The sequence below is a fragment of the Falco peregrinus genome, chromosome Z (genome assembly GCF_023634155.1).
Source record: "Falco peregrinus isolate bFalPer1 chromosome Z, bFalPer1.pri, whole genome shotgun sequence".
Classification (NCBI taxonomy): domain Eukaryota; kingdom Metazoa; phylum Chordata; class Aves; order Falconiformes; family Falconidae; genus Falco; species Falco peregrinus.
Window position 1 is genome coordinate 82,619,568 of NC_073739.1, and position 24,232 is coordinate 82,643,799.

Consider the following 24,232-nt stretch of genomic DNA (forward strand, 5'->3'; position numbering starts at 1 on the left):
CATCCCCTAGCTGAAATTTATCGGACTTCAAGAAAACTCCAAGTATAGCAGTTTTGTTTGGGGTTTTTCGTTTTTTAAATAACTGATTATTGAAATTCCATAATCATAGATGTTTCCGTTATCTCCATTTCAATTTCTGTAAACCTCTAGAGATAAGAAAAGTTTGGAAAGCATGAAACTCCTTCTTTTCACCCATATAAAATTTCTTTTTTCTAGCCCTAGTCCTTGCAAAATATCAAGTTTTAAAACTTGTGTTGTTACAATACATCAGCTTGATTCTTGGTTTCCTTTAAACAAGCAATTTCCCCTGAAGAATTACAGAAGAAAAATCATTTTTGAGCCAATCCATTCTCTTTTTTTCTTTTATAATGGGTTATTTGAAGCTGCTCAGGTTTTGGAATATCAGGGTAAACGTCAGGGAGATAAATCACCAACACACCTCGTGAAACTTGCTGCAGGACTCTCAGTAAACAAGCTGGAACATATGGTTATAATTATGATTTGTATGACCACAGAAATCAGAAGCTCTAGTCATGAATGACAGCCTCCCTATGCTATGTGTTGTACATACGCATGGATGGTCCCTACCCCAAACAACTTCCAATCTACAGACAGGGCAAGAGACAAGATGGATCAGCACAGAGAGAGGCTGGAGAAGAGGCATTATTAGTCATCATGGTAGCAGAGCTCCCAGTACACCACAAGCCTAGACAATGTCAGGCAGATATGACATAAAAAGAAGCTTTACAGAAGACTTAAAACCAGAATGTGTAAGATGATATATTTTGTCACTGCTGTAAGTCTGGATTGGTGGTAGCCATGGGTACCCAGGAGCATCAACCTCTATGAAGGAAAGAAAAAATACCCTAACACCCTTTGCTCCCTGGTCTAACTCTCACCAGAGTCAGTGGAACACTTCTGAGAGCTATCAGGAAACCAGGACCTTACAGTATAAACTCATCTTCTCGAAAAGGATGCTTTGCTCTCATTGCCATTAGCACTTAGGAAAAAAACAGGGGTCCCAGTGCAAGTCTATGCTATCTGTACAGCTATTTACTATCACAAATATGTTGGTGAAACATAAGACTGATCAAGAACTTATTAATTAATTATAATACTACAGCTCTTCTGGTTTCAGATCCTTGTGATTGAAAGCCCCAAGGCTTCTGGCGGACCTGGGCCCAAGGTACATTACCAGAAGTGCTACTGCTGTTTAACTGTTCTAGACTCTCACGTCATTCAATACCACAGAGATAAATTAGATTTCAAGAAAAACAAAGCAAACAAAAAAACCCCAACAACCAACCCACAGTGTATGTCAAAGGAAGTGTGTAAGAGCTTGATAGTGAATACATCGCTGGCCTGCAGAAATTTATGCCAGAGGCAATGTTTTTCTGTGCTACTGTGATTAAGACAGAAGATTAATTTTATCTTATGACAAAAGGCAATGAAGACTCTCGAAGGGGACATTCAGGAACTGCTCTGACATTAGTTCAACCAAACTTCAAATCAGCTCCTACGGTCCTCATAGCACCAAAGCACAGACTTCAGTCAGGATGAAGCTGCTCTAGAACCCAGTTTGCTGGGCAGCTTTTGCAGACTGAGCCTGCCACAGCTACATCACTACTAATCCTCAACTACTTAGTCCCAAAGAACGTGTGCTTGAATTGCAGCCACACATTTTGCTCCAGTTCAGACACATCTTTAGAGAAATTAAGAGAAAGGCTGAAGATCTAGACACTATCTAAATCCTCACATTCAGGCAGGTCAACATGCCATGATTACAGCAGCAAGAGGATGACACTGCTACAGACTGTAAGCAAGAAGGAATATGAACAGACAGAACTGGGAAAGAAGTCTCAGACCTACATTTTCATTATGGTGAGTACGAACAGGCAATTAAACACTGACTAAGCACCAGGGAGACAGACGAGACTGTAGTCATGTAGCAGATCATACACCAGATCTGTGACACATCACGAAAAGGCTCTGGAAGGTAGAAACAACCAGCCTGAAATATTTGTTAGCAGAAAAAAAGCTTGATGGAATCATAAGAAATAACAGACACATTGTTAATAGCTTTTTGTGTCTCTACACTTTGACATGTTTAAATCTAGATATTACAGATAAAACTACATAAAATTGAAGACAAAAATGTATTAATATGAAATGCTAAATATGAATAAATAGTTTTCTTGTAAAGTTAATCATGCAAGTGCTCCTATTAACCTGAACATAGCACTGGGGGGAAAAAAGAAAAAAAGAATAAGCTATAGTATAAGTCACCAATGTACACCACAGGTCATCAGATGCCTTCAAGTACACTAATGCTGAATGACAAAATGCAGAGTGAAGTACATACTTACATGACAGAAAGTCAATAATGGCCAGGAATGTTTGTCTAGTTCCAACCAAAGAGTGCAGACATGAGAAAACAAGTCATCATTGACCACTATACACTGAATTCTGCAATTTATATTAATGCCACAACAGTACATTTGTGCGCCAGATTAGTTATGATGATTGTTTAGGTGATTAATGAAGATGAATCCAACTCCTGCCTTTTCATTAGATTCTTACAGGTACAACACTGTACCCATTACATCTATAGTCATCTAAACAGCATAAACTAAGTCAATTATATCTTACTCTTGCAGTAATTCTTATATACTGCAAGATGCATTAAAGTGCTTTTAATAGCAAAAGTATTATCTGGATCAACTATTTCAACTGAAACCATTTAAACTGACTTGTTTTTCAATAGTCTTGAGTAGCACTATCATTTTCCTGTCAGCATATCATCTGTTTGGCAGTTCCTCACTGTAACATGGATTTTATTTTGCATGAAATAAAATGACTAATTAAAAAATTTTGCTTGCCCACAAGAAGTTCCCTCAACTTGGTTAACTGTGGACCATGAACTGGCAAATGCCAATAGTACTCCCAAATGAGAGGAGAGGATTTAAAAAACAAAAAAATATTTTTTTAAGCTAAGTTGATTCAATGGACCTTGTGACCCAAGAAAAATGAATTTCAAATATATGAGGTCTACTCTCTAGTGCCATGCATTTTGTGTCATTTATGCCTTCACACCACATCAACACCACAGCAGTACTTTACAATTATTTTGCACACCTACAGAAAGACTACAAAAGCAAAGTAGACTCAGCATAGAAGAATGTCCTTTATGAAGTTGCAAAACATCATTACCTCCCCCCTCATTCCAAACCCACAACTGTTTATTTAACTACTGCCGGATAACATATTTGGTAACACAATTCTAATCAGGGTATTTCATATATAGGATAGAGAAAGGTACTTGCACACAGATAACTTGCACGCAATCACAGGCTAAACCAAGGAGAAGTAATCGGTGTGAGGATGTTGGCTGTATGGCTTCAGGGTTCAGCAGGCTCATGAGAGGGAAAAAAAATAGGCTACAAAGGACGAGAAGCAGGAGAAGGTTAACTGTGAGAAAGGGCAAACTTCTGCTCATATCGTGTATAATTATCACTCCCGCTGAATCACAAGGAAGGAAAGGGGGGGTGAAGTAAAATAATGTGCTTGTAACAGTTTGTTGATCTACTGCTGCTGTGCAAGTGACTACGAAATATGAACAATGTAATCCATGGTAACAGATGACTGTGGTATCAAGTTAAATAATTTCAAATTAACAAGCATAGTAATTATTTTAGGGCTCAAAATTTCATATGAAAAATCAATGATTTTTAAAGCCAGATTCATACATCCTTCCATCCTAAAAAGATTATATTTAGACTACTTCAGTAAACTTATTTTAAGCATTACATGGTATTTAAAGACACTAAGTAATATAAAAGTGAATTTTCAATTTCTCCTTTCTTCTTTCAATTCTTACCCTGTAAAGATTTCAAAATACACAAAAATAACACAATACAGAAACCATGTCTAAGTTTTCCACATCTGTTCATTGCTCAAACTTTGCTTCTGTACCATAACAACTACCACTTTGTGTTGCTGTTTTCAAATCTGTGTTGTACTCTACCCATGTACCTGATGCTATATAAAACAAAGGATTGCAAAGGATTAATTCAAAAGTAATTACAGATGGGCCATCATAGAATGGTCTAGTTTGGAAGGGACCCGAAAGATCATCTAGTTCCACCCCCCTGCCACAGACAGGGACACCTCCCACCAGCCCAGGTGGCTTCAAGCCCCATCCAACCTGGCCTTGGGCACTGCTGGGGACGGGGCAACCTGTGTAAATATATCATTTACTCTACCAAACCTATCATGTCCAAGTTTCATCTATAGGCCAACATCATATACAGGCAAATAATTAGACACAGAAAACATCAGCCAACTGTTTAGGCACAAACAGAAAAAATATTTCACTTTTCTAACAGGATGGGGTACTTTTTTCCCTTTCCCAGGCAGGTCATTAGAAAGCTCTTTATAAAGGCTCTTTTACTTAAAGCTTTAAACGAATACACTTAATTCACTGGAGAAGAGATGGCACTTCAGGTACTCATGAAAGAAGCAAGAAAATAAGCGTAGGAGTATGCCAAGGGAGTTGTTAGGAGAATGGTTCAAGAGGAGTGAAGGGGGTGGAAGTGTAGGAAGAGACAAGAACAGACGTAGGCTGAAACCTTAAAAGTCTGCATTAAGTAGTGCAAACTCTAAATACAAGGAGTAAAAAGTCGTGGGGGGATATGGTATCAGAGATCTACAGAGGAAGGCAGGAGTGGTGGCAATATGGATGGACTTTACAGATCAATCAAGTAAGGACAAGACAAAAAAAAAAAAAAAGCTATTTTGCCCGTGGCAGCACTAAAACGACACTCAAGCGTGACTAAGCAATTAGAACCAAGAAGAATAAAACCATCAGGTAAGTAGAGGTATCAAAATAGGCAGGGAGAACTGCTCTCCAGTCACAAGCAAAAGCACAAACAATGTACTGAAAACTGCTTTGGAAAAACATTGTAAGATCAATTTTCTCTAGCAATTGAAAAAGAAGGAAAAGAATGTACCTGTTGGGACTCTTGAATAAAAACGTTGTGGGGAACAATTTTAATTTCTTCTCTGTTTAAATAAACTGCAACCAAGCAATGGTTTTCTGACACATTTCTCTTACAGGCACAACCCAAACATCACAGTGGTCTACCCATAAGTGTGTAAACTAGAAACCAGAATGGAGATGCGTGTCCCAGCAGCACGCTCAGCTGCGTATAACCTCACGGTACCCAGAAGCAACGATGTATTCAGGCTACGCTGCACCAAGTTACAGAGACACGCTCTTTTACTGCCTCCATGAGGAGATCCACACACACTGTCACAGACTGTGAAATATTTTCTGGCAGACCATTTGTGGCCTGAACTTTAACATCCCCTAGGGATGCTGCCAGTGAAAGGATTTCACAAAAGAGCAAAATAAATAGTATCAGTTTTAACAGCAACCTACTTGCAAAGTATCATTTCAGTTTATCAGGGAAAAAGAAAATAACATATACCTTTACTATCAGCAATATATTATATTTTATTCTACAGAAAAAAAAAACCCCAACAAACACACACGTTCAGGATGAATTTTAATATGTAATACACCAATAAAACACACCTGGTGCGGGGTAGAGAGCAAGTACCAACCAAAACATAGTGTATAGCACAACAAACACAAGAACTCTTTTCCTTAACAAAAAACAGCATCAAGTCTTTTATATTCTTCACACAACACCTCTCTCTAGCAAACAGGTCAGAATCTAGTCATACCATTCTGGAAAAAGCCAGTAGTCTGCCTACCAGGAAAGGCATATGCTACAGTACGGTACGAAAAAGTCCTACCTAGGTCACTCCCTTACATCACAGGATCCTCGAGACTTGGAAGGGACCCCATGAGACCACCTGCTCCAACTTCTGCTCAAGCAGAGCCACAGAGCAAGTCACCGTATTCATCAAGAAATTACAGAGAAGAAAATATGCACATAAAAGTACTTCTTACAACATTTTAAGTAACTCTAAGCATGTGATTTATCAAATGGGGTGCTACTCGTTTGCCTGGGGGGTTTTTATGTCTCAATAGAAGAAAGGTATGGACTAAGTGCTACTTTTACCATGTGCTGTCCTTCAGGTATCCCTGCAGATAGAACTGCTTCAGATTCTAATATATCTCAAGATGGACCCTATATGATTACAACCCAAGCAAGCCTTAAGTGGACAGCTTTTCTATACTGAGCATGCACACTGGTATCACTTGCTGAAAAAGAAGTGGGCTACAGGTGTGTTTCTAAGCGGTCACACAGCAGGCAAACCTTACTTCATAAGGTCTGAAGTATAGTTTTTAGAGAATAAGACTCACTTGCCACCCCAGACGCAATTCCATAAAGCAGTCCTCCTCCGTCTGTCTGCTGCTGAAAGACATGGGTCCCTGGAGGAGGGCTTCTTTCTTGTCTAATGAAATTATATAGTAAAGTTTTCACAAGTCTGCTGGTATATGGGAGACTGAAAAGAGAAAGAAAACAACTTTAGTTGACTCAGAACTTGCAAAAATCGGCACAGCAAAGCCCAGGCAGGGTGCAAAGGCTGGTGTTTGAGATTAAAGACAGACAGGAACTCTCCCACTGCTGAGCAGACTGGAAAGGGAAAGAACGTCAAAAGTCTTGCCCACGCAAAGCTGCATGGACTTCAGCAGGGCTCTGCAGGAACACCTTCAACAGCAGGATCACGGAAACTATGTTTTGTTCATTTTTCAATACTAGTTCTAAATCAGTCATTTAATTTGTGGGATCATTGTATTCTTTTACCTCAAGACAGAACTGGGAAAATATTTATGCAAGGGAGAGAAAAATTCTATTTGTTTAGGTTTTGCTCCATGCTTTGGTTACATAGAACAGGTAACAATAGAATTTCCCCACCCCTCCCAGGATTTTGTGTGTGCTGGGGCCAATTTGCAAAGACCCATGAAACATGTGACCTCACATCAGTGATTTTCACAAATGCACACAGAATTTGTTGGATTTAAATAAAAGGTTACAGTATTTCCAAAACAGAGGATCATTTCCACAGAAGCAAACAGTTGGTTCCCATTCCTGTATATTTTAGAGGTGAACAGAGAGGGGCTATGTTATGGTGAACTCCAGTGCCCTGCCACCACTACCCCTCCAGCTCCTCCCACTGCCCCAGATTTCCAGCCACCAAATTCCCACCCCTGTCTCCAAAGGCCAGGTACCAGCTACTCCCAGCTCAGACTCTTAGACCACATACTACCTCTTCTCTCAAACACTCCCCCATTTTGCCCCAAACCCTTAATACCTTTGGTCCAGAGGTTTAAGTACCACCAAACCCCACACATACTGAGGCTCTGCCTCTACCTTGCTGCGGTTCCAAGCTGGCCTGCCCTGTCTTCCTCCTGCCCACAGCCAAGATGAGCCTCCCCTCATTCCCCTGCATGTCATAACGAATGCAGGACCTCTCTCATATCCAGTAGAGATTTCAGAAAACCAGACAATAGATATATTTACCGAAAATCTACCCACATGGAATTTAAAATTGAAAGAGGATGAACATATAGCCTGACTAAAATGCATATAAGCAACTACGACAAAGCATTTAAACAAAACACCTGACTTGCCAGTACAAGTGGTATTACTCACACAACCCAGTTTACCATCTAAGTATTTCCACTACTGCAGCTTAAAACTCAGCGCAGCACATATCTACAGTCCTTCAAGGAGCTGCTATTTATATCACAAGAAGGCTCCTTAGCATTTCTGAGGTATGCAGGTTCTCTAGACTGCAGTGGTACAGAATAAGACCATAGCTAAATAGAAAAAAAACCTCAAAACCCATCCTGAAAAGTAAAAGCTGTTTTAAGTTAATGAAATTACCCTCAACAAATAAAAATGGCTTCCAATATAGTTTTAATGAAGTCTGGGCTGTGAGATTTAAAACTGAAACGCTCCAACAGCCTTTACTAATGTTTGCTTTTATGTTCTTTTTTCTTTTGAGCAGCACAAGTTTTCTATCAAAATTTATTTCTCTACCTTTTGGTTTCAAATACAAAGAGTCTAAACAAGTAATCAGAAGCATTTGCTTTACCATTAGGTACCACTCCAGAATACAACATACCATCGACCATGCATCAGGTATTTGTGAATGATGCTCTCTCGTAGAATTTCTTTGTGGAATAATTGGCAGGAGAGGAAGACAATGAGAGTTGTCACAGCTTCCAAAGAAATGCTGTATGTAATATCTCTGCAGAAAAAAAAGAAAAATTTATAAAGATTAATCTACTGGATTTGTTTACCAGCTGACTTCCAAGAACACTTGGTAGCTTCACCTGAGGTTATACGTGGTTTAGCACAGTGAGTTTCAATTGGGAATATGTAAACAACAAATTCAAAAAACCCAGAATCACTTCATACCAACAATGGATTGTTTTCTTAGACATAAGCATTTTTTTTTCAATATGTCAAGAGAGAAAACAATCTAAAAACGTTGAGGTATTGCTCAGAACATGCCAGCTGCAATTTTCAGACTACACTTCATTTTAAAAACAATAAATATATCTCAAAAGTTTATCCTTCATCCTGTTAAATAAAGTTGTCACAAAACCATCAAGCTAAGTCAGGGAAATGTCCAGCGAACCCAAACGCAGCTCCATCTGCCAGGACAAGGGGACCCCTAAAAAAGGAATATAATACACAAATGATAGTTTAAGTGTCAGAAATGCTCAGGACATCAGGATACTACACAGAATTTTTCAGTTTTAAGTAGTATTTTTGAGGTAACAGTGAAGTATAAAGTTTCAAGATATTACAGCCAATCCCACAGAACACGCTGCAATGATTAAATACTGACACCAGATAGTGTAGCAATGTTCATGAAGTTAAGGTTAATTAGGAAAGGCTGCCAAGCACAATGGATGAGAGAAAAATGTGCTCTTTGGGCCATCTTGTGCTTTTTGTTCCCACCTCTGCCTATCATTACTTTGTTATATAACTTATTTTTAAAAAGGGGAGAAAAAACAGCATTTGTCTCCTTAGTCAGCAATAAACTGCAGACTACAAGAAACTTTGTAAAACACAATGAAGTAGCCTGGAAACGAACCAGTATAATTCTTGCTTTCAACCAAAGACCATTTTTACCTCCTTCAAAAGTAAGGATATACTTCCTTTGGTGCAACAGTACCATCCTGTAATCTATTAGAAAGATTGTTATTTAGAATTTTTAATGTTTTTTTCCACTGTTACTATATGATTTCCACAACCCAACAACATTAAGTTACAACAGGTGTCCAGCATCAATTACCACAGGTTTTTGACCTGGGACCTACTGGAAATTCAAAATATATTTATACTTCTCAAATTCAAAGGTTTTATGGTATCTCTATTTGAAATACATAATTTAAAAAATATCAGCATCAACATGTGTTTAAGCAGCAATGCAAAATTTTCTTCCAAAAATTTTACTCTTAACAGTTAAAACAAGTATAAAGATAAAACTAAGTGCTCTTTCACAATAATGACTCATACTACAGTCCAATCTCTCTTGAAATAAAATATATTAACCACAAAAAAGATTGACTTGACTAAAACTCTTCATAGTGTCAGGATCAGAACTGGTGTGGTCCTTACCAAAATGAACAGGATTTCATTTAGCAGAAATCACTGATTTTTAGCACACTCAAATGCTTTAATTTTCTCAAGCGTGCTTCTAGAAATACTGTAAGTAACATGCATTACTGTAAAGCATAAGAAGAGTTTCATGCATCATGGTTTATAGACAGCTTAAATTAAGCTCGCCTGCAGTAGATCTAGGCCAGAGTTTCTGAGAAAAGTGCGCGCTAGCTATTTGCTCAAAGTCAATAGCAAACTGGAATCAAAATTTCCTGGATCACAGTCCACAGAACCACACTACCTCTGATACAGAAATGTTTTCCAAAGCAGAGGTTATGCAAACTCTGTTTTCATTTTCTCTCACATGATCTAAGTATTTGAAACCGTAACATTTTAAGTTACAGGTCAGGAAGAGACGTACTGCTTGAGTAACATTCTTCCTCAAAATCATGAAGTTTTAATTACTTCTAGTATCAGTGAGTTACCTGACTTTTTGCCCACTACTGAGGAAGTTAGCCAGTGTAAATGCTGACAACTAGATCAGGCCAGAGGTTACACTTGTGATCTGGTTCCACTGCAAATCCATCTCAGCCAGAAGCAAGGCTGAGCTAGGAACGGCTCCCACTGCCTCTCCAGAACAGAGATGATTTGCAATCTACTACCCATGTTCATCTTAAGCAAAGCAAGGAAGATCTATACACAGCAATTATTAGAGGTCTAGACATCAGCAAAAAATGTAAAACTTTTTTTTCCTATCAAAATAAAAACAACAGCTTGGAAAAAATACTTTTTAGCTACAGGAAAAAAAATAATTAAATCTTACCAGTACCGAGGCTGTGAATACAAGAATAATGTCTCTAAGCCTGGGTCAATGAATGAGAAGGATAATTCATGACACTACAACACACACTGCATCACTTTGCTGAGATGCAACAAATTTTAAAGTTAGTACACTTTTTCTGCACTTCAATCATTCATTTACTTTTCTGACAAACAATACAAGTGGAACAGCAAATTTGAGGAGACATTACAAAACTTTTTTTTTTTTTCCTAAGACTCAGTGTAAAGAAATAAACAAAGAGGTTACTGTAATGTACTAAGTAATTTTCTTCTGTGGGGTTGGAGGGGTGGAAATCTGATTTCAATACCCTTATATAACTCTAAAAGAAAAAAATAGAAAGAATGCTGAATTCATGCAGTTCTACTTAGTGAGTTATCCTCATTTTCTTTCTATCCAAAACCCAGTTAGGCACATTTAACTGCAGAAACATTCCACTCAACCTGTAGAATCTGTTCAAATTAAATCTGCCCTGGCATAAACACAACCAGAGTCCTGATATCTGGGGTACCCCCCAGCTACAGTCACCCTTAATTTATCAGTACAATGATAAAGCTTCAGAGCAAAATTATTTTCTCCACCAAGGGTGAAACCTACAGTCTTCAGAAACTCAAGCATTTCTAAAGGGTCACAAGCACTACTAGGAACCTCTTTTAACTTCAAAGAAAATACTGTTTATTTATATTGAGAGACTACAGAATAGGGGGTTTTGGTTTTGAACTTTTTTTATTTATTTATTCAAAGCTATCCGTCATATAGAATGACTTTACATGGAATTTATGCCGATCTCCAACTTCCTCTGAAAACTGTTTGCTTGCAGATGAGGAGGAAACTAGAAATAATGAACACAGGTATCAATTACACGTCAAAATTATTTAGCTATTTCAGAAAACCAGAACAACTGCATGTTGGTTTGGGTTTCTGTGGGTTTTGTTTTGTTTTCCTTCCCAAGTGTCTTATAAAACAAACAAAAAAGCCACAGAACAAGTAAATGGACCTCATGGAGCAACATACCAAAGCATACACTGGGTTTTGGGGTTTTTTAACCCACCCCTTCTGGATTTTCTCTTTTGAAAATTTCAATAGTTATCCTCGCTTTATTTTTTTCCTCCTTTTCTCTCCCTCCTTCCCTCTGGAGGATATATTCCCATATCAGTAGACAAACCAACCGATACTACTCTCTTGTCCCTCTTAAGATGTACTTCTTTCATGAGGGAACACTCTGACACAGACTGAACTCTAGAAATCATGGCAATTGTTCCTCTCCTGCATTTGGGTTCTTTCGCTATTATAAGTAGGTGTCCTCCTTGGTATCACAGTTCTTGCATGATGACACAAAGCAAGAATCTGTTTCTCTAACCAGATGGAATAGGTCAAAGTTCCTGCCTGTGACACCCAAGTTAAAACTGATTCCTGGCAACAAGCTTTATATATACACATTTAGCCTCTACAGTAAAGACATATCATACATATCTGTGATAATCATAAATTATGAATTCTTCAGAGAATGCTGACTTGAGCTCCAAAACACAAGATTCCTAGATGCTAGCATAACATAAATGCGTGCACATATTTAACACACCTTTTATTATCTACACTTCAATGAGAAACGGTTGACACATCAACGAATTCCTGTCAAAAGCAATGATACCAAATCATTTCAACAAAAGCTTTTAAATTAAACAATCATGTACAATTTGTATTATAGGTAACTTCAGACAACTCATTAAAATCAAATAACAAAAATGCTAGGAAGTCAGAGACACTCTCCATCTTAATCCCAGTTGTCAGGTACATAGCAGAGATCCTGGCTCCTTTATGAGAGATCTATGGCCCTGGGAGTACTGCTTTAAAGCAACACTGCTGCATTTAGATTTAAAGAAGTACTGCTTTAGAAAAAATTGCATCCTGGAAGAATTAGTTACTCTACCAAACTGGGAAGGATACCACTTCTCCTCTGGCTTTCAATCAAGAATGTACATTTTTATTGATTCTTTTTTTATTTATTAATTGTGGTGACAGACTTGTAAATTCCATCAGCGCTATCAACCTTCATGTGTTTGGGGCTGGAGAACAGTGCTAGACCATCTATCTATATATCACACCCTCATACAGATCAGTCTCCTTGAACTGGACCAAGATTTCACCTTGCCTTTTACAGACAGTTATTTCAAATATATCACAAAGCTGAAACTGCACTTGAAAAGTTCCAAATGTCTGAAAAAAGGTCTATGGTCAAAACAGTAATCTTTAACAAAGATGAAAGATCTTCTTTGTGGTAGGAACACAAGAAGAGCACGCACAAGAAGCCAGTTAAGTCAACCTGCCTGAGCAGTAACTCTCCGCACTGCAATAGCTTGAACACTTGCCATTACCTGCTTGCACCCTCAGCCAAGTGCAGGCACTAAATGGTACCATGTAGCAAACACATGCCACACCATAACACACCACCAGGTTTCAAAGCAGATTTCTTCTGAGCTGTAACAAAAATGCTGGAGTCTGAAGCAGAGCAAAACATGGAGATCACAACAGCAAGGTCACCTGTCAATCATAGCCTGTAGGAAAATACAAAACCCAGAATACACTTGTCTGCTCCTGCAGACTCAAATAAAAGCAACAGGAGCAGATTGCAGGAGCCTGATGCTAGCAGCATTTCATGTATTAAGTTGGTAAGGGGAGAAGTATCAGCTTAACTACTGTTTCTAAATGCCCCCCACAGAACAAGAACTACACTTCTGTTAAAACCTCAGCTCTCCAGTATCCCAGCACTCACTTTTTCCAATCAAAACCATGTGTATGTCCTTCTATCAGCATCATCTACCAAGAACTTCAACAATCTGCCTATGTGTCACCATCCTGCTGCTGCTGGCTTCTCTCCAATGCCAAGCACCGCTCACAACTGCTTTCTGTGCTCACATCACCTCTGCCTTTGCGAGAGGTCTGTGAAAGAGGAACCAAGATGAGGTACAGAAGTAATATATTATGAAAAAACTCACCTAGAAACTCCAATTACCACTCTGAAGGCACATGCTGTTGTAAACACTTTAATTACTCAATGAAACACAGCTATTTCTACATCTTAGCACACAGAGGCTGAGAGCTCATAAATGATTTCACACCTACAGAGCAAATAGCCTGAACAGTCAGAAACAAAACTCTTGAATTCCAACTCACACCACTAGACCAAGCCCCCTCCCTGTTTAAATATTTTCCTGAACTTTCACCCAGCCAGAGCTGTCTACTCCGCGTATCAAAAGGTTAAAAGGTAACTTATTTTCTAATTTAGGAGAGTTGCCAAAAGGGCTGATTCATACAAAAACTCTCAAATCATACAGGAACCAGGTTTCATTTCCCTGCTTCCTGAGGGCCCACCAGAAAGGTGAAAGAGGAGTCACCACAGAGAATAGGATCAGTTTTGAAAACTGAAAAGCAAGTAGAATATCTGGTTATCAGTCTCAGGATACAAGTACAACAACTCAAAGTGAACATAATCTTTCCTCTTGGAATCACTCCCAATTTTACACCCGCTGATGGCACATACGCGCTGTGGCAGCCGATAATGCACTGTACTCATTACTGCTAACTCCAAACATTTGGGAGATGTCCCAAAGGGGCACTTAGGAAACACCAACTGGAAGCTGAGAGCATCTCTGACGTTTCTTAGTGCATCTCCCACTCACTGGGTATTCTTGACTGGGAGACAGAATGAGAGTGAGATAACAGAAGAGATGAAACTACTCTAAAGGGAGTTATCTAAAGGATTAAAATGACAGTTGGATTCAATATCCTTTAGTCCCAGACCTGTTCCTAAACCATCTGAGACTACGTGGCTGCGTACATTTTTCACCTCACTGACATTCAGTTCTTCCCTCCACAGACTAAAATCATTAGAAAAAGGCTAGGACTATTAAGTGTTGCACAAAGAATCTATAATCTTCTGTATTTACCTTCCCATCAAGGCTTGTTAGCAATATCCACTAACCTACATCTGGTCAGAGCCAGACCATGAGAATCACGTCCTCTGGTCCAGCCATGCAGGCCTGCTCCACTGGAACACCATTTTTCAAATGTGAGCCAATGGTTTCAAGGCAGAGCCACCTTGAGGTAGGGGCTGCAATAATCTCTTTGGGTCTCATGGTTGTCTAAGCAATAGACAAAAAAGGCTTATGCCTGTCAACATGGCTGCTGTCACTGATTTGAAACAGTCTTCAGACTCTTAGGGAGTCAAAAAGAGATGTGCCCAACTTCAGTGTCTATGTATCTTTGCTGCCTGGACCAGAGAACGAGACCAAATACTACCAAGCGGGTGTTTGTCAAGATACATCAAATATCTTTTGTGAAAACAGGCCCAAAACCATAACAGAAAGCAGATTATTAGGAGCTTGGATACAGCACAACATATGACAGCAACAAAAGCAGCATGGCCAGCAGGTCAAGGGAGGGGACTCTACCCCTCTACTTTGCTCTGGTGAGACCCGCCCCCTGCAGTGCTGCATCCAGCTCTGTGGCCTTCCAGTGCCTAAGGGACTGACAAGAAAGCCGGAGAGGGGCTTTTTACAAGGGCCTGTAGTGACAGGACAAGGAGGAATGGCTTTACACTGGAAGAGGGGAGATTTAGATTAGGTATTAGGAAGAAATTCTTTCCTGTGAGGGTGGGAGGCGCCAGCAGAGGCTGCCCGGGGCAGCTGTGGGTGCCCCGTCCCCGGCAGTGCCCACGGCCAGGCTGGGGCTGGGACCCACCTGGGCTGGGGGGAGGTGGCCCTGCCCGGGGCAGGGGGATGCAACTGGACAGCCTTTGACGTCCCTTCCAACCCAACTGTTCTATGATTCCATGATAAACTGTACAGACCTGTGATACTATGCTCCGAGATTGGAAAGTATGACACAAGTTCAATGTAAATTAAAGCTCACCTAGTGAAAAGACAGGTCCTAGAGAAACACCAATCTAAGTCTAAAATAAAAAACAAATTAGAATACAATTAGAACAGAAAGAAGAATGTGATACAGAGAAAGGTTCTCCTGCTTAGGGCCTTCAGACATTTAAGCAGCCACATATCTGCCATCAGACAAGAGAAAAACATACAAGTGATGATGAATATCTTCCAAATAAACATTCTCTATCTGATGCACCACCACAAAGTGCAGTAGTACAATAAAATACACTTTATATTCATCAGATTCCTCCTACACAGAGCACAATAGTCTTAAATTTTGAGGATCTTCAAAGTGAAGCACTACAAATCTGTCAGTTTGGGTCTTTCTGCCACATTCAACCTAAGTTTCAACAGATGGAAGTTTTCCTTTGATGATTAGACAAAGTTGCCAAAAATGTTTAAGTCAAATAGCTCTACAAATAGTGAAGCTACTACAACCTTGACAAAAGCTCTTTGAATAGTCCTTTTTACAAAAGCACTAATCCTGACCTATTGTTTTGAAAGCAACAAAAAAATTAAAATATGGCACTCTTGAAATAGGAGAGAGATCATTTCTCAACCTCTTCACTGCTCAAAATTAGGAAGGAAAAAAGTCTACACGTTTCTCATCATCTGTACATGGCATCATTCCTACATTGCAATGATTCTGTAGAGCTTTATAACCAATTATATTGCCATTCTTCCTCCTGTGTTTGACTTTTAAGCTCCCAGGAAATGTCCTTAAATGAGTCAAATCATTGCTAACATTTGAATGCCGAACTAAGATTGCAACCTAAAACAATTGTAACTACAGAAAATAACGGAATGTAATAGAAGTATCAACTTCTACTGGCACCACAGGGTGCTACTTAACAGTGATGCAAGTAGATCACAGTATTTCATTTTTCCTCCATATGCATTTATAGTTTTTAATGAAGTGAAAATATACTGATAACAACCAGATGTTCAGTCATGTATACCAGCTCTTAACAAGCTGCTGAAAGAAGCCTTTATAATTTAAAGCTTTGGGAGCTCTATCTTGCAACAAAACATTAGCAATAGCTTCTACATAAAAGTCATACAGTTAAATATTGAAGTTGCATCTTTTTGCTGACTGTGTAGTTTTAATCATTAACGTACACTCTGGAGTGCTAACATTAACAAAACCAAAGAAAAAGCAGAGTATCCGTAACATACCCAAGGGAGTCATAAATCAAATGCCAACATACCATAACACAAGTGTTTTAAGGGACTACACAAGTCTAATTCTTGAAAAGTAATAACGCTGTAGTTTCTATAAAATGTCTTAAAATTAAACATGAAACCTTTTTCCTTGGCATTTTGTACAACACAGCAGAGCCTGTTTTCCAAAAGGGTAACTCAAGATCTTACTAATAACTCTACAATACGGAGTCACAACTCTAGAGAGTCCCATGGACCCTTACTAAACAACCTGTTTCAGCAATGCTGAGTGTAACTGCCTTAAAGCACATTTGCCTTCCCCAATACAGACTAACTTTGAGAATCATTTTCTTAAATTCATCATAGCCAATTCTGAGACACTCCTAGATATGCTTTGCTGTACATCTCTGCAGCCTTTCCCAATAAAAGCCAACACATTTTAGTTCTTCGGTTGTATTTCATAGTAAGAGATACAGAGAGGTGATTACAGGCTTGCCATTTGTAGTCTTCCCCATCTCACACCATCCTGATTGATTTTGAGCTAGACTGCTCACCTGCATCTTCTAAGCCTGTCCATAGGTTATTTTGTAGGCAGACATGAGCTCATTCTGCCAAGGCTTCAAGTAGAACAAGCTCAGAGGTGAACAAGCTCTGCCTGTGCTCAAGAAAGACTTGAGCCTTTGTAAATTCAGTGCCCCTGCAAAGGCAAAACTCTTAACTTTGCTTTTGGTCAGCCTGGAACAAGGTACTTGTCATCTTACATTACCTGTACATCTTCACAACGCGATACTCAACAGAAAAAAAATAGGAACTATGTTATGATCGCAAATTTCTCACTACTCCCTTAGCAGTATCTACACAGCAACATCCAGCAATGCTCTTGCATTGTCCACTCTTCAGTAACACATTTGCAAAGAAAAAAAATTAAAGACAGTACATCTGAAATTAAGAGAGAAAGGTGCAAAAATTATACTTCTGAAGCATAGTGCTTTCATCAAAAAGCACCTGATGCAACATTTAGAACAATTTCAAAAGCAAAGAGTGCAGGACTGTTGCACAGGTACCTCTGCTCCTGCATTTTGGACATGGCAGATGGTTTTCCAAGCTTTAGAACTATTCTTAGTATTTCAACAAAGGAGAAAAAAAAAAGGTTTAAACTGGGGTGTAAGGAAGCAATATATTTAGACAGCAGCTGCCAGCTGTATTCACTCCTTCATGAAACTGCATCTGCAGAACCCAAGGGATACACTAATTGTGACAATCCTCTGCTAAGGCTCTTAAACACTCCTAACAAAAACTTTGAAGTGTCATTCAGAATAGCAAAGACAGGCTCAGCATGGAGATTTTAATGGTCTGTCACAACAAAAATTCACCTTTAACAGCCATTTTACAGACAGACACTCTGCTAGCAATGCCACTGTAAGCTGCCAAAGCTGCCTATCCTCTGGCAAGCAATCCTAAATCCTGCTACAGAAATCATTACAAGTTTGAATATTTCATGTATCATCTACTCCCAAAATTCACATATTAGGCTTGTAATTTTCTTGGTTTATTTCAGATAAAGACAGAAATTAACTACTCCCTTGATACAAAGTAGGGAAAGAATTTATAGTGTAAGCCTGACCAGGGAGAGGGAGGGAAGTAAAAAAGTAAACTCACTACTAAAACAAACCTAATTCTCGTGAAAAAAACCCACCTATTATCGCAGTAAGCAAAAATGCCTCTGCCTTATAATACCTTTATGTAGAACAGAAATGGATTTTGTATTAGAGAAAGCAAGTTCTTCTGTATCTACTTTCCCACACCCTACTTCCCCTTCAATGGCATGGGGATAAAATCACTAGTTAAGGCATTATCACATTATTGTTAAACATCTTATACTGGTAAAGATGACAGTAATATACACTATCATTTAATGTTATTATCTTACCAACAATTCAGTAACATTCTATTTCAGGAAAAAATTAGCTAAGAAAACTTATTTGACAAAAAACCCAAAACCTTTCACATTTATCTTATGATAAGTGAGTATGTTTTTGATACAGCTGGACATTATAGACAGGCCTTAACTTCTTTTTTAATAGGCCATTATTATCAATACAATACAGAGTAAAGCAAGTGCTTTCAACAGCTGCTTCCATTCCCAGCAACCACATTCACACAGAAACAGAGATGCTGCCAGGTTCAGTTGTTGAAAAGGGTTAAAATAATCATGACCATAAAAATTTTTCTGCCAGAAAGACAGAATAAATGATTCTGGACTCCACACACACACATTGGGTCTTCCAAGAAAGAAAAATAAAACCCTGCAGGATTTATGAACTTGCCCATATCTCGCAGTCCTTTCACCCCTCTGTACTTCCTCTAACCTGCTCCAAACAAAAAGTGTATCTGTTCGAGGAAGTCCCGACAAGCTTTGCAGAATGACACTCTAAATCATATCATTAATTCATTACACTGTACCTACACAAAACCTTCATGTAATGTTGACAGAGTTCTATGTTTCAAAAAACACTGCATCTTTGTCAGCTTTCCAATGAAAAGAACAATCCAAAGTACAGAAACTGAATCATCATCCGAGCTATTTACTACAGGACAACAGATAACCTGAAACTTCTAAAACTGTGATGCTTTAACTGGGGTACTACTTTTTGGGCACAAGCTACAATGCAATTTAAGACAAAAGATACTGCTAATACTATCTTTGGTAAAGTTTACCTTGGGAGAAAAGAAATTAAAACTTATCAGGACAGGTGTGCAAAAACATTTTTCCCCCAAGAACTAAGTTCTCCTCAAATAATACTGAAGTATGTTTCATGACACATATCCTAATGAGATGCAGAATCAACATATCCCAAATACAGCAGATGCATGAAAAAAGCCATGTAAACCAATCTGGAGATCGACAGAAACATTGCACTTGTTCATTTCTCTTCTCTCTCAGACACCAATTTGCTGGTATTTAAGAAATTAGTATTAAATAAGCCATGTGACTCATTTAATGCACATGCAGTTCAAGAACCCAGAGAGCTGCAGAAGAGGAACTTTTGCTTGCACCTTGCTGCATTCCCCAGAGGTGAAATGACAACTCCAGCATACCTTTCCCTGTACAATTAGCACAACCCATTTCCAGCCAAAACTCAGCAATACCAACACAGGTTGCCCAAAACAAAACAGAACAGGGTAACTTCTGTTGATGGCTTGAACTGGGTGTGAGATGCTCATCATGTACTTCTTCCAATAGCATATTCAGGGCTGCTACTGCCAGCAGGTTCTCATTACCAGTACTGTACCACCACGCAGAGCATTCAAATCAAGTATTTAAGCATTATAACCTCATCACTCTAAGTTTTAGATTATCTCAAACGCTCAGTTTATACAAGGAGGCTGGGGAAAAAAAAAAAAAAGAAAAAAGCCAACTCACAAGAGAGGAATTTCAACAATGAGCTGGATGAGGCAACACAGCAACTCTTCTATGAGATCTTCACACTCTGTTCCTGAAAAGAAGCATATCAAAAGTTTTCCAGATTTTCAAGTACTGAAAGAAAGCAAAGATTTAATCACATAGATCCAGATGATTTTAATTAAGGAACAAACACTAGAAGAGAAATTCTACTTGCTTAAGGAGATGACACTCTTTCCCGAAATACAAAGCACTTGGGATTATTACCAGAGGAAATGATGATGCTCATCCTTTTATATATAAAACAAATAACTAGTAACAATTAGACAGATTGAGATGTTGGTATACTAGGAATATGCTATTAAGTACATCAAGCCTTACTTTACTACTTACCTAAGGTCCTATTAAATGGCCTTATTACTAAAGTTGAACTGATCACAAGGGACTTCTCACTGGCACACATCTCAAAATTCCCTGCACTCTGCATAGTTTCCAACCCCTTTTTTTAACCCCAACTGAAGAATAAGCAGAGACAGATAGGAAACAGTTTCATTTGTCTAACATACGCTGAGCAATATTCTAAACTGTGATCTATCAAATGAATGCAGCCTACTGTACACAACACTGGTGCTCTTAAGCAATTAAATCTACACACTATTTTTTCATGAATACATATTTATTTATTGAAGAGGTATTACACATTTAAATGACAAGTAAGGATTCATGACATTCCAAAGCACATGAAAGTGAGCAGAAATGATTCTCTACTCACACACAATGTGACAAAATGCATGGGATGATCAAAAATTATTTAAAAAATGCAACTATTCTAAGTGATAAAACAGGTGGTATTTCACACTAGTACTGCAATTTTTAAAAGCAACTGTAACAGAAGACTTGCAAGACTTACTGACGAAAAAACTTATTAAACCATTTGACATTGTCATATTATACTAAAAAACCAGCAGATAGGTCTCTTGGCTCATCAGGATTTTTTCCACTTTCAAAATAAATGTATAAAGAGAAACCTACAGCCCAAAGAAGTGTAGAGGTTTATAGTGCTGACCAGCCTAAGAGCAGGCATAGCTTTTCCCTCTGCATTACCTGATAGACATTACACCACTGCAGCACAATGATTACCCAAATGCCTGTTTATTTTGTATTTTCAAATAAATGTGTCTTGCAATAAACACAACACTATAGCCAGGTTATGGCAATGTTACTCTGTTTAACCCAAGTTTGTTCTTAAATCCAGAACTCAATTTTAAGAAGCACACGAGAGGGAATATTCACAATAAAGCAAATTATTTCTTTCCACAATTGGTTTATTAAAAGCACATTAAAAATTGTCACCTAGTGAACTGCACATTCTAAAGGAAACCAGTTTTTTATCACGGAAACATGGTTTCCTTTATATAGAATCCCCCATGAGCAACACAATGTAGCTCCTGTTAGTAAAAACCAAGCACTGCTAGGAGTATTTAACCTTACACAGAAACCACAGCCAATAATGAAGCCCAGATAATGTATTCCAAAGTAACCTGAATGTGACTGTTTCCTAAAGTTTTCTAAATCTAGAAAATGCTTGTAGACTGCTATTAGTTTCCAAAAGGTACCTAGTTTTTTTCCCTTTGACAATCAAGAACAGGGAGGAGAGAGGAAAAAGGATGAAAAAAAGTGAGTGCATTTTAAGACTATCATTTCTCACACCACACTATACACACAACTTATTCGAAGAGAGAATAATGTTATTTGAACATGAAAGAGGGCTGTCCCACACACACACTATAATCAAGATAAACAAAGAAAATACTGGGTTAGCACAATCACGCAGAATGGAAGATGTTAGTCTTTCCTGCTCTGCTCTCGAACTATTCTTCTTTTTTTAAAAGAAGCTTAATTGCTGTAATCAATGTCATTCAGTTACAATAATTAATGTATCCTTTTCCCCACTGGGGCACAGGCATTCTTGTTTAATTCTTGTCTTGCCAAGACAATGAAGCGGATGCATGCCAAATCTGTAACGTGAGAGAGAGCTATAAACATGGAACACTATGTGTTTTCATAAACAATGCCTTTTTCAATAGCAGGATAAAGACAATACACACAATACTCATTCACATTAATAGATCGCATATTTGGATCAAAGACATGCGTAAAGCCTTGGGGAAAATAAGTAAAGGGTGAATCTGTCCAGATAAGATTCGAGCAGACTTGCAGAGAGAGGACTCATAGGTGCATCTCCTACACTCTATTACAGTGCAGAAGTAACTGCAAACAGTTTTAAAAACAGCCAGTTACGCTGACACACCATTTTTCATCAGCTATATTATACTTGCATTGTGGGGGGTTTTGGCTTTTTGGTGGGGTTCGTTCGTTTTGGGTTTGTTTAATTTGATGGAGGTTTTTTTCGTGTATGATTTTTTTTAAATAGTGTTTACAATTTTTCAAAGCTATGCACATTACAGACACTGGATTAGGAGACGCTACACAGGCAAAATGGCTTATCCAGAGGAAAGTATACATGCCAGGAGACTCCATTTCTAGTAAAACCAGCCCAGCTCTATCCTAGGCCACGGCAGAGGGTCTAACATGGATAGCAGAATCGTCTTTCTTCTCAAGAACCTAACTATTATGTTGTCAAGACCTAATCTGAGCTGCTGTAGCAGGTGGTTGTGGTTAATATCAGTAAGATACTCAGGCATAACAAAGTATAACCTCACCTCAGATGCTACTTATTTTTCTGCCCTACTGCTCCTACAGTAGGATAGGACCACTAATGAAATAATTTGTGTTACTTGCAAAACAGTACCTAAAGCCCTATCTGTTCAATTCATTACATGACCAGCAGACTTAAAGCTTCATTGGGTTTTGTGGTTTGATCTTCAGCTCTGAGGACTCTCAAAAGCTCCCAGCTTTCACTTAAGAGTGTTAATAATGAGTACATAAACTAATTGGCATCTTTTATTTCCTTTTTATGATAGCTGAACACTCAAACTCGTTTAAGGGTTGCAGTAAATGTACTGTTATTTATTTCCACCTCTACACCCTCTTATTTGCTATAATACACCAAATACAGCGTTACAACCACACAGCTTTCTCCTGAGCTTAAAACACAGCCTAGAACAGAAGAGCACAAATTCAACGTTCACAAAAAATTAAAAGAATATGAATTGCAAAATCTGGGAGGGGAATTCTTCCAGATAAGACAGTTACAAAAAACATTATCTCAACAATAGTGGCTATATCGTATGCAACCTGTCAAAATACAAGATGTATTGCTGAGTAGCCAGTGACCAGGATCTTTTCCATGCATCATTACTATCATACACTATACGCTTCTGCCTGACATATCAAATATCATACAGCAGGTGTCAATGTGCTGACCAACCGCAGCATGAGCAGCCTGACGTGCTGACACTGCAGTTATGCACTCTGAGTTCTCAGGTGCTATATTTAAACTCAGAGAACATGGTACTAGGATATATTCTCCAACTAGAAGGAAAAAAAAAAAAGGCGATGCTCGTAGCTATAACAGGGAAACAAACACCACTGCACAGCATTTCCAAAGGAGTTTTAACATGATTCTGAAAAGAATAGTTTTACCTTTTCTCAGAAGGCTGTGAGTGTGAGACTGGACAAGGCATACAAGAACAGATCATAGAAGAGAGAGGTTGGCTGTGGTGTTGGTTGGTTGTACCTTTCTTTCCAATAACTACTCAGCAGCCATTAAGAAGCAAACAGTACTTCAAAATTCAGACACTGTATTAAAGCTTTTGTCTATATTGACACTTTATTTACATTAACCAATATAATAACATATTTTATAAGGTTTGTTTTAACATACTTGCAACTGAAGAATAGTAAAATACCACCAGGCTCTGGCAAATGAAAATACAGCAAGGATCACTAAGAAAAAAATTTTTTAAAAAGCATGGTCAAAGATAGTGTTAAGTATGTAAAACTTTAGTAAAAGTACTAATAAATCTGTGTAAACTTCAGAAAAACATGGCATGCTCCATTTTCCAAAGAAGAAAAAATAAAAATTCAAGATACACTTCATTTAACTATAAAAACACAAACAAAAAAAAATTTCTTTTTTTTCTGCTCACTCTAACAGTCCCTAACACAACAGCAGTTTATTACGCTCCATTAATGATGCTTCACTTTTCCTATAGCTAAGCATAAAAGCTATAAGGAAGGCATTTACCTTATTACCATGCTCTATATTAAAAAAAAACAAACAACCTAGGTGAAGATTTGTTAGGAACAAAAAACAATTGCTATGTAAACACAGCAAATT

At 38.3% G+C, this 24,232-nt stretch overlaps 1 protein-coding gene across 4 annotated transcripts in view; it reads right to left on the reverse strand.

Annotated features, from left to right (window-relative positions):
- The window catches only part of DYM (dymeclin), a 213,662-nt gene that overhangs the window by 160,592 nt on the left and 28,838 nt on the right, over positions 1-24,232 (reverse strand). For all 4 annotated transcript variants that reach the window (XM_055790767.1, XM_055790765.1, XM_055790766.1 and 1 more), the window contains 3 exons: positions 19,951-20,023; positions 8,104-8,229; positions 6,335-6,477 (listed from right to left, as the gene is read on the reverse strand). In XM_055790767.1, the coding sequence (XP_055646742.1) occupies positions 6,335-6,477; positions 8,104-8,229; positions 19,951-20,023 (342 nt within the window). The remainder of the gene's footprint in view (positions 1-6,334; positions 6,478-8,103; positions 8,230-19,950; positions 20,024-24,232) is intronic.